This window comes from Labrus bergylta, chromosome 7 (assembly GCF_963930695.1).
Source record: "Labrus bergylta chromosome 7, fLabBer1.1, whole genome shotgun sequence".
Taxonomy (NCBI): Eukaryota; Metazoa; Chordata; class Actinopteri; order Labriformes; family Labridae; genus Labrus; species Labrus bergylta.
Genome location: NC_089201.1, coordinates 13,514,166 through 13,530,637, shown reverse-complemented (window position 1 = coordinate 13,530,637; position 16,472 = coordinate 13,514,166). Strand labels below are relative to the sequence as shown.

The window sequence follows — 16,472 nt, the reverse complement described above, 5'->3', positions numbered from 1 at the left end:
GGAGTGTCACCCACCTGGGGGAGGGGTTATTGCCCTTTGTGATGTCATGAAGGGAAAATCTCCAAACGGCCTGTTTGAGCACACATTTTCTGAAAAGTGGAGCAGGCAAAAGATGGAGAGGATGGACTTTTCTCATCATTGGGGGGTTTGTAGACAGACTAGAGACACATATTAGAGTTAGAGAAACATGGTGAAGTGGATTTAGAATTATATGTGACCTTTAATGTAAACAATCTGGAGATGTGTTCAACGACAGCGAGGCAAAATAAGTGTTCCTCGTGCGTGTCTTTGTTGTGGATGTACAAGATGATAGACTACTTCTGTCTCTTCTAAATGCGCTCCACCTGCCGTGTGACGTGTTGGTTAATCCATCCTGCCACGTAAAGCTGAACCTCATCAAAGTACATTAAAGTCTGCTACTAAATTAATCTGCATAATTACGTCACTTTACTGAGCAGCGGGTTTTCATTTCACACCTTTCTACCTCGGCGTGTTCCTCCACATCCTCACTCCTTACCTGTGAAGTTTCAGACGCTTTATTCACCACGTGTGCATGAAGACAACATCGTTTCAAATCATCTCCTCGTCTTCATTGTTTTAATCCCCTCCAGTTTCTCCGCATTTCTCCTTTGATTTTAATTGAATTCTCGTTTGGCCAGGCTCTGAGTTGGCGTTTGTTCTGACAGTTTGGAATCTTTTATTTTTTTCTGCCAGATGATTTCAAACTTGTACCAAGAACACGCCGCCTGTGATCCTGTTTGTTCGCTCTCACTTACTCAGCATGAATTCTCAAACACTCGTTCACACAGTGAAATGAAGTGAGCTGAAAAGTGAGAGCGTAGGCCAAAGATCAAGTGGATGCGTTTTGGTGAGAAACCCACATTTTAACATAAGAAGTTTCAAATTGAGATTTTTTATTGTTTAACTTCAAAAACTTTTAAACTTCTGGCACATAAATATTTAACTTAAAGCCATCAGACCATATTTAACTGCTTTGTTTTCCTTTCTTTGCAAAGTCATTTAAAGCAGTAGCTCAGTCTGTAGGGACTTGGGTTGGGACTCTGTGGATCGTCAGTTCAAGTCCTGGTGCGGACCAAGTCTGGTAGCTGGAGAGTTGCCAGTTCACTTCCTGAGCACTGCTGAGATGACCTTGAACAAATAACTGAAAGCTTTTTCAGCCTGTAATTGGGGGGGAACAAAGTTCTGTGACTTTTTGGTTGAACAAATTTGCTCTTGTTTTTTGTCACTGTCATGCTCAGATTGTGGTTCCACCAAATACGGTTCGAGAGGATAAACCCTGACCTTGCTTGTGTTTCAACAGCCAACCGAACTCATGCAGGGGTGTAAGCCTGATGGTGATCGCAGCAACAGCTAAGCAATGTCATGACATCACAGCAGCAGGACACGGTTTAGCCCAACAATCATTTCAACAACTTTTCAAAATGACTCCATGGAGTCTGATTTCTTTCAAGTCAGTGATGTAAAACATCGTCTATGTCTGTAGGGATCCTCTCTGTAATGTTGTCAGACACTCAGAAGAACTATCTGAGCCGGTCATTGGCCCAAAATACAGTACGTAAACATTTGGCACAATTTTAAATCTCTTCCTGAAAGAGGATTTAAGAGCGATATTGAGGCTGCTCACAGCTGCATGACTGACCTTAGACGACACATTTAGGTTTTAAATTGATGTCGAACTTTATTTTGAAAGTCTAGATAGAGTTGTTTGTTTTTTATTTCATGTCAAAATGTCACACAGCTGACTGACGCATTTATCTGTATTTGTCTCAAACTTCTAAACACACAAAATGCTGCTGCTGCTCCAGCAGACGCTCACTGTCAATAAAGATAAATGTTTCTGAGACCTGGCAGCGCAGCCCAGCAGACACAGAGCTGTTTGTTTAAGAGGGCTGTGGTCTTCACTCAGGTCCTCAGAGAGCCTGACTCACTCATGTGACCAACGGGCCTCTGAGCCCGACGGCGGGGAGTTTGGAGGCGATGCGCAGCTTAAACGATGAAATATGAGCAGCGGCCTGATGCTGGTGGACCCCCTCCCTGGAAGAGCACCCTGCAGCCCCATGACAGGCCTGCTTTAAACATGACAAATGACAAAGGCACACAGAGGGCAGCGCTGTGCGGCAACACGAGCACCCCGAGTATCAGCCGAGGAATTATCCCGCTAATCTCACAGCGAGCCTCACGCAAGCGTCTGCTGGCTGCACATTTATATTCCACCTATGCCGTGTAACTTTAATGCAGCGTCTGACTGGGACCGCCCGCAAGTTTCAGAACTTGCAGCATCAAATATTCTTCTCGGCGTGCATGCAGAGCAGGCATGTGAATAGGAATAATCCATACGAAGCAGATCAGGGCTTGTCATGTCCGATCTCGCAGCCGGCGTCTCCGAGATGCTTTCTTTCTGCTGCACTCCTGGTGCAAACTGCCACTTCCACTCTCTCTCTGCACTCTGCACCAGTTCTGTCAATCACATCACCCTCTCTGCATCCAGACAACCTGGCTTCCCCCCCCCCCCCACCCCCTCACCCTTCCTCCCTCCCCCTCCCTTATGGGTAGTTTCCGAGGCAACAGGCGGATGCTGCGCTATCAGTCATCTCTTTCTCTCCTCCGTCGGTTGCTTTCAGCCGCTGAAAGACGGGCCGGACTGAAAACAACTTGTAATTTAGACGATTCAAAAGTTGACATTTCAATAACAGAGCAGATGGATGAGAGGCGGAAGAACGTCAGCCTTAAAAACACATTGTTGAGCTCTGCAGAGCATCACTGTCACAGCTTCACTCTGAGTCTCTTCCTCTGAGGATGACGAGGCGTTTATCAGATGAAAACACAACATTCATTCACTCCTGAGCTCCATTTTAAACAACAAAATCTAATCTTACTAAATGTTTAATCGATCTCAAGTCGCTCACTGTTGACCAACGGAGCTGCTGCTAATGAAAAGACACCATTTCGTTCCTTTGTTTTTATGACTAATTTGTGAAATTTCCTTAGAGTTGACATATTCTGCTGATCCCCTCGATAGTGTTACACAATGCTGGATGTCCAAACTAAATTTGGACAAAGTTTCAGGTCATGAGGTAATCGTACAGTATGTCTGAGTAATCCCAGGATGAGTCTGCAGAGGGCGCTAATCGGCTCGTTCTTCAAATCACACCATAGTTCCCCGATATGAAACCAAGAATTTCAGCAGACGGCTTCAAGCCTCATAACCTCTTACATAGACTCTCTTCTCCCCGCACTGGAGAGCAGCCCTCCCCTGACAGCCCTACGGCGTTCTGCTTGAAGGCTTGCAGAGAGCTGGCCAATCAGAGGAAAGTGAGAAAGTTGGGAGGGGGGCCTTAAAGTGACAGAAACTAAATGTTTTAGACAGAGGCTGACTGAGGGTTTTCACTGATGAGGTTTTTTTTAACTGCACACATGCAAAGCTGCTCTAAAGGTTTGACAAACTAACAACATGAAAGGTGAACCTGAGGAGAATATTGGGTATTTAATAAAAGCAAATACTAAGCCAAGCACAAATTTCCTAACTCTGCAACAAGAAGAGCTGTAAAGTGGTTTTAATTGGTTAAAGTAGCCTACACGTCTGCATGCAGGAGTTTAGCTTCCATTCAGTCACTCCGGTCGGCTTCTCCAAATATGGACTGTACTGACTGTTGTGTTCTGTATGTAGAACATTTGTCATTGATAAGAACCTCGCTTTAAAAAACCTAAACTACCTCTTTAAACAGACGTCCTGTGATAATGCTGTGTATCTGAGGTGGATCGTCTCCAGCCGCTCTGGCCGTGTTGTTTGGTTTTCCCTCGAGGCGTCTGCGTCCTCGTGTTTCTCATCCATAAGGCAGCTGGAGGTGTGACTGGCATCACTACCTGCTCTCGTTTCAGAGCCAATGATTTCCTGCTCCTCACTCATTGATTTTCATTTGCATTGTTGATGGATGTGAGGCTGCTCGTCTTGCATAGAGACACCAGAGTTTATAAGATAAACACTTTCTCACCAAAGGTTTGGTAATCTTTTTTTTTTCCTAACCTAGCGTCATCAGATTTTTTTAAACGTTAGATTCTGCATGGTTACAGAGCTGTTTGATCAGTGTGGTTTTTTGGAGTGAGGTCGTGTTTTCATGGAAATGAAGAACGATGTGCGGCTCACTGATGTGTTTTTTTTTTTATCACAATGATGGAGCTCTGTTGGACAAAGGAAGCAGATTCATCAGGCTTTGATACACACATAAATAACTTGAGTGAAGATACAGTCACAGCTTCTTTTGGTCATAAAGGGAAAAGAATGAAATGGAAAAAAAACTGAATATCAGAGGATTTTTCTTTTTTTGAGATGTTGGCAGGAAAAACAGGACGGAAGGAAATAGAGGACATTTTCCTTACTCAATTGGACCGAATCACCAAATAAAAATGTCTGAGACGGACCTGAAAGCAGACGGATATAAGAAAAAAAAACAGACAGAGAAAAACAGAGATGGACACAAACCTCATAATGGCCGTCTATAAAAAGGTTGAAGTCCTGAAGGATTAATCATCCATCTCAGACTGTGTTTGGTTCCCTATCTCTCCTGTCTGGATGAGCCACCAAAAATACAAAACTCTGTCTGTACTACAGCTCACTGCAGGTTCATTCATCAAGTTTCACTACAGAAAAGCGGGTTAACATGTAGACTAAACTGAATGTAAGGACTGGAAATAAACAGAAGTATAGAGATGTAGTCCTCTGAAGAATGACATCATAAAGGTCGGATTTTCTTCACCTGCTTGTTTGAAGATTCCTGAGTCCCGTTTGGGCCAATTATAGATCATATTTCAATAAAGTTACCTTCAATGACCTTACAGATGGCCATTGAATCAGTCTTCTTTATCAGATCTGAGAAAAATACCCAATGTTCCCATTCGGATGTCATTATAGACAACATTCCTTAAAGGTCCAATCAGTAAGATGTGTAGTGAGTGAAATGATAAAGTGAGCTTACTATATGATCAGACATTAAGGAAACATGCTATGTTGAAGTGCTGGCTTCTCTGACAACAATGCCACAGCCAGTATGTCCTCCTCCTAACTTTAGATTCTGGTCCTGAATGATCTGGATTTGTTTGGACCAGAGAAGGTAGGCGGTTTTAAGGCACCCCCACACGGCTGTTTTGGAAGCCCCTCCCTTTGCCAGATATGAGAGCAGTTATCAGGTCAAACCAACAGGTGTTGCAGCGATGGAAGCGGGTAAGAGAACTGGTTTAGATAGAAGTGATTGGACCCGACCTAAAAAGCCTCTGCATGTTTCTAATAAGCTCCATGAGCAGCGCTCTACAATGATTAGAATTTGGACTGAAGTACCCATTTTTAAACACTAGGTGTCAAGACGTACATATTGCTCCTTTAAGGAGCACTTAGGGTTCAATTTCTTCTTTTTGTGACCAGGAGTGGAAAGCTTGTAAAACATTTTTTTAATCTATTTCCTTGGACACAATTTCCACTCTCCGCCAGTTAGTTTTCACTTAGCCTGCTTTGTGCCCCATTATTGCAGAACTTTGATAAATTGGTAATTATCATCCATTGGATGGAGCATGAGTGTGTTTTGCACAGTGTTTTCAGCCATCATCACAACAAACACCTTTTCATCTCATACACCTGGTAGCATTACCAAAAAAGTAAAAAAAACATATCTTGTGCACACAAGACAATGAGATGAGAATCTCTGGAGTGAGCAAAGACTTCACAGACAGTTCAAGAAGATGTTCGCTCTGACTTTCACCTACTTAAAGGGAAATTTAAGAGGAATGCTGCGAACATCAGGGGGTGTAAGCTGATTACAGAAAATACTCAGAGCCCTGGTGAGCATTAAAACTCCTCCATCAGCCTGAAAGTAAGAGCTCAGAGCTGTTATTAAAATATATAACTTTAATGTACTGCAGGTTTCTGTCATCTTAATTTGTCATCATTACCGTGAAAATGAACCAGTAAGAGTTGTGATTCAGTGGACCGCTGTTATGCGGCGTATTGTATTACAGTAAATTTAGTGCCTCTATAAAACCGTGTATTGATTTAGCTGTGAAACTGCAGTGAGAATCCCAGTTCTTGCTTTTATGACTCAGAGGCAGTTCTGGGCTAATTCTACATGACAGACCTGAGGGCATGATGACAAAATGTAAAGTGATATCAATCTGAGTAAACTCTGAGTTATTATGGAAAGTTCAAGAGCAAAGTTACTCCACCGGTCTGCAACGTGATCAGTTTGAGTTTAATTCTGAACCACCGCAGGACAGATTAACAAAACCGTGTTAAAGCATCAGTGACACAAAGCCTGCTGGGAGCGCGGGTCCAGAGGAGAGCCTCCCAGCAGCGGCAGAATTAGCTCGGCTCAAAGCTCATTTCCAGTGCCAGGTTAGAGGACAGGGAGCAGTTGGGACTTCCAGCTCAGCTCCACATGTCGCACTTAAACCTGTGTACACGTTCAGATTTACTGATGCTGTCTAATTTAATGTTTTCTCTTCACACAGGGAGCAATAACTGAACAGGAACACAAGGCTCAAGGGCGTCTGAGCTGCAGGAGATACCATCTGAAGGGTTTTTTTTATGCACAAAGCCAACATTCAACCTTTTACATCTTTCTATTCAACTCATCTGAAGTATAAATGTCCTGCATGTATTTGCAAACGTAATGCAAAGTGTTCCCCTCAACATAACCACAAAACAGTTCCTTTGAATGAGTCAAACATCTGTACTCTTAAAAAAAAAAAAGGGAAGAAGTGATCACTTCTCATAAAGGTGCTCCTGGACGAGGAGGGGAATATGTCCTAAAAAGCAGAGGTAAATCCTGATACTTGATTCAATAGGCTGCTCGGACAAAAGTGAAAAATTACCAACTCCGTACCTTGAGCTGAAACGTTGAAAATGTAAAAATGAGATGCGCAGCAAAGAAGAGCGTCCTGTAATGACAGAAAATCGTTGCTGTGCTTGGGGCTGTTCCCGATTTAAACATAGCAAACTGTGAGCCTAAATCCTCTGGAAGACGTTCTGGTGTGGATTATTTTACAGACTTCATTTCGATTTAAACAAGACCAGCATGTGAGTCTGAGTCCGTCCTGACTAGGGATGTAATCGTGAGGCAGTTAAAAATCGATTCAAAGGAGTCAAGATTCACATCGGTACTCTGAATAAAGAATCACAATAATACCGTGAGCGTCAGCAGCTGTAGAGCAAGATTTAGAAATTGAGGACGCATGGCCGTCTTTAAAATCTGAGGTGTGGAAGCATTTGGCTTCCCCAAGACAGAAAATGGTCTGCAGCCCCGCTCGCTGAAAAGAATGCAAGAGCCAAAGAGTTTAGGAGGTGCATTGGTGTTTTCATGAAGAAATTAAAAGGAATCGTTTTCAGTCATCTCATACTTTGTCTTCAGTCTTATTTTGTCAAATAAATCGTGTCGTGAACCCAGTATCATGAATTGAGTTGAGTCAGTGAATCGTTACATCCCTAGTCCTGACTATAACACTGTTAGGTACAAAGAGCAGATAGCTAATTATTGATTGCACCATTTTAAAAATAAAGTTTTTTCTGTGTCCATCATCTCTCTCTAGCTCTTTCAAAATAAAATGACACAAACTCACATTCAACACACAAACGCTGGAATAAATATATATAAAAAAAAGTATGTCAGAGGATATAAAACTACATCCTGTTAGAAAGGAGAGAGTATCTGTTTCTTTTTTTTCTCCACCTGCTTAAAGTGTGTCACTCCCTCCGGCAGTAACGTACAGTCTTCACTGCGCCCTAAATACGTCAGCTGACTAACGCCGTTGGGATGGAGGAATCTGCCGCCGCTAAACGGACAGACAAGGAAATATTTCACACAGTGGTTGTTCCCAGTTCACTCGGGAGGAGATGTGTGTGAGCGGCAGACTGTCGGCTTTGAAGTCAGTACGAGGGAGAAGAAAGAGACCAATACCCGGGAGGGGGAAACAACATTCACAGTGGCGGACATCCCCAACACACTTCCTGTCACCCAGCATGCATCACAGCAGAGAGAAGGAGAGGCATCGAGACTAATGAGTTATTTTGTATTTAATTTATCTTATCTTTTTAATTACTTCAATATCTGACTAAGTGTATTAATATGCTATAGCAGTGGTTCACAAACTTGTTCTGCTGTAGGGTGTAGTTTATTGTTTGAATTATCATTTTGCCTCTAAAAGTATTGCAGTGAGACTTTATTCAGATGTTGATATTTAATAATATTTTACCCAATAGGCTACACTTTATGCTTTTTTACCTATTAGCTGAATTTAGTATACAATTGGCTGAACAAAGATGGTACAATTGTACGCATAGTAAACATTTTACCTGCTAAACACAGAAATGATTCTAGACTATACTACCCCTAACAGTTCATATCATAGGATTATAGAGCCATGAGCCTGGTAGAATGGCTGCACTTGCATTGGTCTATAGCGGGAGCAAAGTTGAGGTAATAAACATCTTTCATTGATCTCACTGAAAGTGAAGTGAAACAGTTCATGAATAAGAATAAATATAAAATCAAACAATTATAGACAAAGAACTCAACCGCAAAGCGATACCTGTGCTGGATAAGCTGCTAAAAGACTGAGGAGTGTTTTTCCTTCTTTAAGGCTGAATCCTCTGAGGGACTATTTAATTAGTGAGGATTTAATACCAATTTAATGGAAATTAGCTTCAAATACCCACATGGATTCCACGTGTGTTCTTATAGATTAGACTCCAGCTATTCTCCACCATCTGTGCTATAATTATAGTTGGAATAAAGAGATAAAATAGACTCTGACTTGTAAATGTATATATGAATTTAAACCGATCATATAACTCAAATGGAAATTCATGTACTCAGGCTTCTATTCATGTATATAATGGTTTTATGAGGATGCATATTTCAAGTTTATTGTATTTCTAGATAATTCATTATCTCAAAAACTATTAATGAAAGCTGGCATGCTTGATGTATGTCGGGTAATGTTGGGTAATACAAGGTTTGCTATAGTAGGGACAAGTCACTGGAAAAACAACAGGGGTCCAGCTTCACGTCATTTGGTAGTGGAGTGGTCTCTGAAGCGGTTATAGGCACATTTGTGTGGGAGAGGTTATGGTGGAAAAGTAAGAAAAAGAGTGGAGAAAAGACCAACGTCTGGGCGTTAGAGCAGGGGTTCCTAAACTTTCCGAGCCATGACCCCCAAAAGAAGGTGTTAGAGACTGGGGACACCAGCTGTCCATCTCCTGAACTACTTTTTTGTACTTGTTTTCACAATCGGGGTAAAATGTGCAATTTCAAGTAATTCTTACATTTTTTGGAAGGAATCTCGCGACCCCCCCCCCCCCCCCTTCAGTGTCTTGTGACCCCCCAGGGGGTCCCGACACCCACTTTGGGAACCACTGCGTTAGAGTACTGCACAGGTGTGCTGGGGTAGAAAATATGTAAAAGCTTCCTTGTGGTGTCTGCAGCACGACACAAGACTTCCAGCATCATGCGTATTGATTCACAATAAAATGTACAAAGGACAATAAGAGGAAACATGGTACCAAACGTAGACTAAAAGGACCGCATCAGTGAACACAAATATGCCATCAAAACAAACAAGTCATTATTTCCATTAAACAATTCTCAATGAACCAATCTGGTGACTTAAAGCACTCCTTAATTTCCTTTGATTACCACGTCACCCAGCTCACAAGAACTGCCTTCTTTCACCTTAAAAACAAAGCCAGTCTCCGTCCATTACTCTCATTCTCTGCTGACACTAATCCATGCATCTATCACATCCAGACTCGATTACTGCAACAGTATCCTTCACGGCACATCATACTCAATAAACCCCAAATCATCCAGAACTCTGCTGCACGCCTTCTCACCTGCACCCGATCCCGTGAACACATCACCCCTGTCCTGCAAATTCTCCACTGGCTCCCTGTCCAGTCCCGTATCCAATTCAAACTCCTGCTCCTCACACATATATTATTATTATTATTATTATTATTAATAATAATCCTATGATTCAAACTCTCATTCCCATAATTCCAATTCAAACTTTGTTAACTAAATTATAACTTTTCCAATTGTTTGTAAAGCTTTTTGCTGCTTTTAAAACAGGATCTGTACTGTAGCAGTTTTCCAAAGTTTGAAACATATTCCACTTTATGAATTAAGGCTCCGTCAGATCCATCAATTAAAGTAGTAGCAGTAGTTGAAATAAGTGCCAAGGCCGAAAAATAATTCTTCAACATTAAGGGTAGAAGATATTTTTTACATTCGACGGTGCCAAGCTGGCTGTTTCCCCTTGCTACATTTCTTCATTATAAGGAATACTAATACAATCCCCGCTCTGGCTCCATCTTAGGCATATAGATAAAGATTAAAGTAATATTAAGATAAGTGGATATAGACACCGTGGCATTACCCACTGTTTTTACTGTCTTTTTAAAAGCCTGCAGTTTGGCACTCTGGCCGTCGCCATTTAGACTACTATGAGTAACCATATTCAGAATATTTGGTGAAGCTGCAGAGGGGGGAGGGGTTTGGGAACATCAAAATAGTAACAGAGATACTATATCAAGGCCTTTCTTATTTACTGGCTGAGATAAATATGACGTTATATTTTATAAATCAGACTGAGTATGCTAATGGCTACACGTGGTGTAGTGGTTAGCGCTGTTCTCTCCGCTGCCTCACAGAGAGGAGGTTCCTGGTTCAATTCTGTGTGGAGTTTGCATGTTCTCCCCGTGCATGCGTGGGTTCTCTCCGGGTACTACGGCTTCCTCCCACAGTCCAAAGACATGCTTGTTAGATTAATTGGTGACTCTAAAAATTGTCCGTAGGTTTGAATGTGAGTGTGGCTGGTTGTCCGTCTCTATATGAGATCTTTGACTGGCAAACAGTCCAGGGTGTACCCCGCCTCTCGCCCAATGAAAGTTGGGATCAGCTCCTGCATATGTCGCCTATGCAGGAATCATGAATTGATTTAGAAAAATAATAATTTTTGACATTTGGTTACACATAAAGTAATACCCGTGGTGGCCTATCCATCAACCTCAACGAATACATATTTTGTCCACTAGAGGTCACCGCCTCACTCTCAATTTAACGCAAGTAGCAATACTCGTGTCACACGTGATCTATGCTGTCATATTTTTGAAGTAGACAGTTGATTACTCTTATATGAACCTTAGAACAGTCTGAGTGAGAGATCAACATAAATGTCCTCATAACAATGGTTAAGAATTGGAATCGGGACCTCATTAAGATAGTAACACAAACACACATATACACACACACTCCAGGAAAAAAGTCCTTTGCAGAGAAGAATCCATTAAATCTGACTGTCGAGCTGGTAAACAACACTGATAAGGTCCCTCGACTGTCTCTGCTTTACTGTACAACACATGATTATTTACTAGCTAATTAGCATTAGCGGTGAGCCCATAAATCTTTTGCTGTAAGAAGACGTGAATACTTCATTTCCTGCTCTGCTGAACAGCAATCTGTCCAGATATAAATGTATTAAATGTAGTTTATGAGCAGTGAGACGCCTCAGCTTGTCTCTTTATGAAACATGTCAGAGGAGGTGGCCGCTGTCTGACGCATGACAGCAGATTAAACCTTGTGAGGAAAATATGACAAATGTGTGAAGCGGTGTGTTCATACTGTGTGAAGGTGTGGTGTGACGTCTGGTGGAAAGTCAAGTCCAGTTAATCCGGTTCTAATTTTCCTTGATTCAAGAGTTCTAACTGAGTAACACGTTACATTATTTATTAGTGATGAATCAATTTAATCCGCATCTGTCCATGTTTTCATGTGAATAACAGATCAAACGATGTAACCGTTTGTTATTCTTGTGTTTACACACAGCTCTCATTAGCACTGTTTCAAGCAGAAAACAAGGTTGTGGAAACTAAAATTAGAACAAGAAATCAGAAACTTTCTACCTGAACAAACTGGATCGTCTTGAAGGAAAATTTTTAATATTTTTCTCAGGAGTTTGTGGCGACCAAACCACAGTTGACGGTAGTTTGAAGTTTGTAACGACATTAATCAGGAGGATGAAACCAACCCAATTAAATTTGTGTCTTGTATTGAATGGTGATGTTAGTCGCTATGAACATCCCCATGGTCACTGACTGAGCTGCTGTATTTGAAAGCACACAGGGAAGAGATATATCAGGCTGTGGTATACAATATAAAGTTATTATTTTCACTGTTTGATTTGTCTTCTTTGGGAATTGAATGAGGGAAAATAAAGAACATCACAAGACTTGTCCTTTAAAAAGTTAGCAGAGAAAACAGGATGGAAAACAGGGGTGAGATTGAGGACATTTTCTTACTTAAGTTGAAGAAAATCACCAAAACAACAGTGTCAGAGACGAACAAAGAAAAACAGAGAAACAGTCAGCTACATAATGGCTGTCTAAAAAAAACCTGAAGTCCTGAAGGATTAATCATATGTCTGTTGACGTGTTGGGAATAAGAATGTCTGAACGGTCACAAAATAACAGAGTTCACCTCCGTCTGTGACAAACTGCAGCAAAAGTTTTTAGCAGAATTTCATCTCATGGACGAAAAGAAAAAAGAACTCAACCACCAAACATGCAGCTTCGATCCCGACGCCTGAAACACAAAAACTAAGCTCATTTATTTGACTCTCATTGGTATTCCTGTATTGTTGTCATCCTTGTGTTTCTTCTCTCTTGTCATTTATAGTCTCTGTTTGTCGTCTCGTTCAGGATGAGATGTTTTTAGAAACCCCAAAGGCTTTATGTTTTCTCACCTGAACAGTTTGTACTTCATTTCCTCTCTGTTTTCCCCCCTAGTGTGTTTTAGCATTTTTTTTTTTTAAATTGACTGAAAAAATTAAGCATGAGGTGTTGGCGCCTGCACGGGTTTGATCTCAGGAGACTCTTTAGGCGAGAAGGTGAAAGGAAGAAAAATAACAAGAAAAGAGTCTTTGTAAAGCTCTGGAATGATACCTCTTATGGAAATGAATGTCTCAGGGATCTTAACGTGCTGAAAGGGCTGCAGGAGAAAACTTTTTACGCTGATGATGATGAAGATCATAAATATGAGGCTGAAGCTACACAGGTAAAGTTTACAGTTTTTTTCAGACAAACAGGGATCACATTTGGTCAGAAGTTGTGATAGAGTTGTAGTCAAGGCCACACTAACCAGGACTAAGACATCCCGAGACCAGAGTGCTTCCAGACCAAGACAAGACCAAGGCATTTAGGGATCGAGATCAAGACCAAGACCAAGACAGGGCTAGACCGAGACAAGACCAAGACCATAAATATTACTGAAAAGTCATCAAATTGTGTTTAGGGGGCGTGTCACTCATTTAGACTGTAACACCAGGAAGGTTGGTGACGTAACTGGGGGATAAAAATCAAAATACAAATGAATTGAAGTTATTTGTTCTTTTAGAAAGAGGCGTTTTCCTTCTAATCACAGTAAAAAGTGATGTGGATAAACAGCCTATCAGCGATGGTCATGATTTAAAATACAGAGTCCAAGACATGTCAGAGTAAAAATGCTTTCCAGTCCGAGACGAGACCTCCAAAAAGTGGTCTTGAGACCAAGACGGATTTTTTTACTTTATTGCCCTTCATGTCCTTGTCGCCTAATTGAACAACCCTATCAAATATTTTTTCCTCATATCATGCCACCCTACCTGTTCATCAAATAGCGCCCAAAAGAAAAAAAAATGGATGGCAAGAAAACCAGAGTATCCCTTAAGAGAGTTGCAATAATTTGCAAACAAATTCTTATTGTTGGATCCGTACAAAAATATGTTGCCGTGTCCAGAGCTCATCATGTGAATCAGGTAAACCACAGGTAGAAGTTTTAAACCAGGACCCCTCATTGTCCCCTCCCCCAAAATGCAGCCTCGGCAGAGTTATCCCTCGCTCTTCTCGCTGAGCGCAGAGTCGGCGTTTGTCCAAGAAACAGAAGCAGCAGCTCGGAGCTTCAGACGCTCGTCGGCTGTCACCGAGATCCTCGACTCAAAGCAAACATGTGACAGGCCGCTTCTGCCGCAGAGGGATGAAGCTCGCCGCTTTTGAAGGTTTCCATGCCGGCTGAGTTTTCGATGAATATTCATAGACTGTGAAACTTCAACACAATTCCCCTGCTGATTCCAACATGGCTGTCATCAAACCCTTCAACGTAAACAAGCACGAAAGCGAGCCAAGAGCTGGGACTCTGTTCGTCTCTCTCGTGATGTAGATTCACAACAGGCGGGACACATTTCCTACCCCTCTTGCAGAAAATGATGTTTTGCAGAAATCAGTTTGTGAGGCCCGCTCAAAGGCAAATGGTTCTGTTCACAGCCGAACATAAAATCAATCCGGTTTGTAATGGTCTGCACGGAGAGCATGACAAACAGCTACGGCAGCTCAGACACAAAATTTACCTCTGAAAATGAGAGGCATTCTGCAAATAACATATTACTCTACGGGCCTCAGCATTTTTCTTTCAAAATGAGTGCCAATTATAAGCAGGATTCAGTCTCCCTGCTTCACATTGGAAATTTAAATATTCTGGGCGGATGATGGATGTGGCTGTGTGAAGGATTTTTAGTAAATCCTCAGCGCTGAGGCGACGCAATGCCGATCTGCTTCATCTGCGGAGGACTGAACTATCCTTAAAAAGAGCTGCCATGTAAACAGGTGGTGTCAAGATGTGAAGACAAACAGGCTCATAGGGGGAGGGGAGGGGAGGGGAGGAGGGGGGTGGGGTGATAATGCCACCAGGACGGATCTAAATGTCAGAGTTTCTGTGATCACGTCAACGTTAGAGACACCCTATGCTGAGCGCTCGTCCAGCTATGCGAAGCTGCACCGCTCGTACGAAGAAAAACCTGTCTTCACTTCAGCCACAACACGGGAGCAAAACATGAGCGAGAGAGAGAGAGAGAGAGAGAGAGTGCTAACTATGGAGTCAGAGGGACATATGAAAGAATGAATATGTAGCAGGAATGTGTGAACGCTTATGTAACGACAACAACAAAGAACAACAAATGTATTCAGCCTGGGACTAACTCGTAACCACACAGACTCACCTGAGCAGGTACCATCCAAGATGTTCACTATGTTTGTTTTACAATCCTCTACAAGCACCAGCTATCGACAGAACTGTGAATCATACACATCCCTGAATGAAAGACACCCCTGAGTTCTGAAGTCCACATGAAGTCCTCAGATGATTCAGTGGCTTCATGAGGATGTGTTGAATTTTTCGTGTTGAGAAAACAAGTTTGTGGAGTTTTTTTTAAATAAAACTTGTTACTCACAGGACGGAGACGATGTCCCCTCGTTGGACCTGATAGTTCCTCACACTCCAGCGGTTCAGTAGGACGACGTCACACTCAGACCCTCCATCTGGGTTCAGGGACGGCTGCGCACACACACACACACACACACAAAAACACAAATATAAACAAACACCCTTCATGACCAGGTAAAAAACAAAGACAGTTGAGATGGTGAGCAGCATCAAGTCAGTTTAATGTTTGTATAGAAGATGGTCGCTGTCAGAACAAGAAGCGGGTCAGCGGAGACCGTCAGGCCCAAAGAGTGAATATGGAAGTCCAAAGCCTTGTTTCCACCAAGCGGCCCGGCTCAGTTTGGTTCAGTTCAGTACGCATTTACTTGAGTTTCCAAGATTGGAAATGGTACCGAAAAAACCTATCCCTACCGTCCTACTTTTTTGCAAACATTCTGTTGGGTCAGAACATAAAGGGTGGACCTAGACGCAATGCAGTCTGTTGATTGGTCGAACCGATCATCCATTCAGACCGTGCCATGTTTAAATACCCTGTCAGTTTCAAGAGAGTAAAATCAAAACTGTCTTTGATTTTTTGCGACTAATGTCAGCACGTAGCACCGCCCCATGGACAACCTGAGGTGCTTCGTTCTTCTTCTTCTTCGTTGAATTTATTGTTTATTTGGATCCCCATTAGCCACTACCTAAGTAGCGACTACTCTTCCTGGGGTCCACTCATACAAACATGAATTTAAAATCCACACAAATTAAATTATAAAAAAAAAAGTCCAAGTCGGAACAGAAAAAGACAAAAATAGAAATAAATGACAGCAAAATAACAGGCGAAGTACAAATTTATTTTATTAATTCATAACCTGTTTCACGCTGCTCTGATGTTACTCTATTATGTAGCCGGCGCTAATTTCTCCGTCTGGCTTACACTCTGCCAACCAACTGAGGGTACAGTTGGCTGTGGAAATGCAAGCAAGGTCAGGGTTTACCTCATGGACCGGACTAACTGGACCGCTTGGTCGAAACAGCGCTAAACTGTTCTCTTTGATCAAACTTTCTCCCAGTGCGTTGGACAGCCTGGCAGTTATGTCCCTGAAGACTTTAGTCCTCAGTGCAGCGGCTGTAGGTTCAAATCCAACCTCGACCCTCTGCTGCATGTCATCCCTC

General features: G+C 42.1%; 1 protein-coding gene across 3 annotated transcripts in view; it reads right to left on the bottom strand.

Moving 5' to 3' along the window:
- The window catches only part of immp2l (inner mitochondrial membrane peptidase subunit 2), a 113,898-nt gene that overhangs the window by 81,529 nt on the left and 15,897 nt on the right, over nucleotides 1-16,472 (bottom strand). For all 3 annotated transcript variants that reach the window (XM_020634943.3, XM_020634945.3, XM_020634946.3), the window contains exon 3: nucleotides 15,322-15,425. In XM_020634943.3, the coding sequence (XP_020490599.1) occupies nucleotides 15,322-15,425 (104 nt within the window). The remainder of the gene's footprint in view (nucleotides 1-15,321; nucleotides 15,426-16,472) is intronic.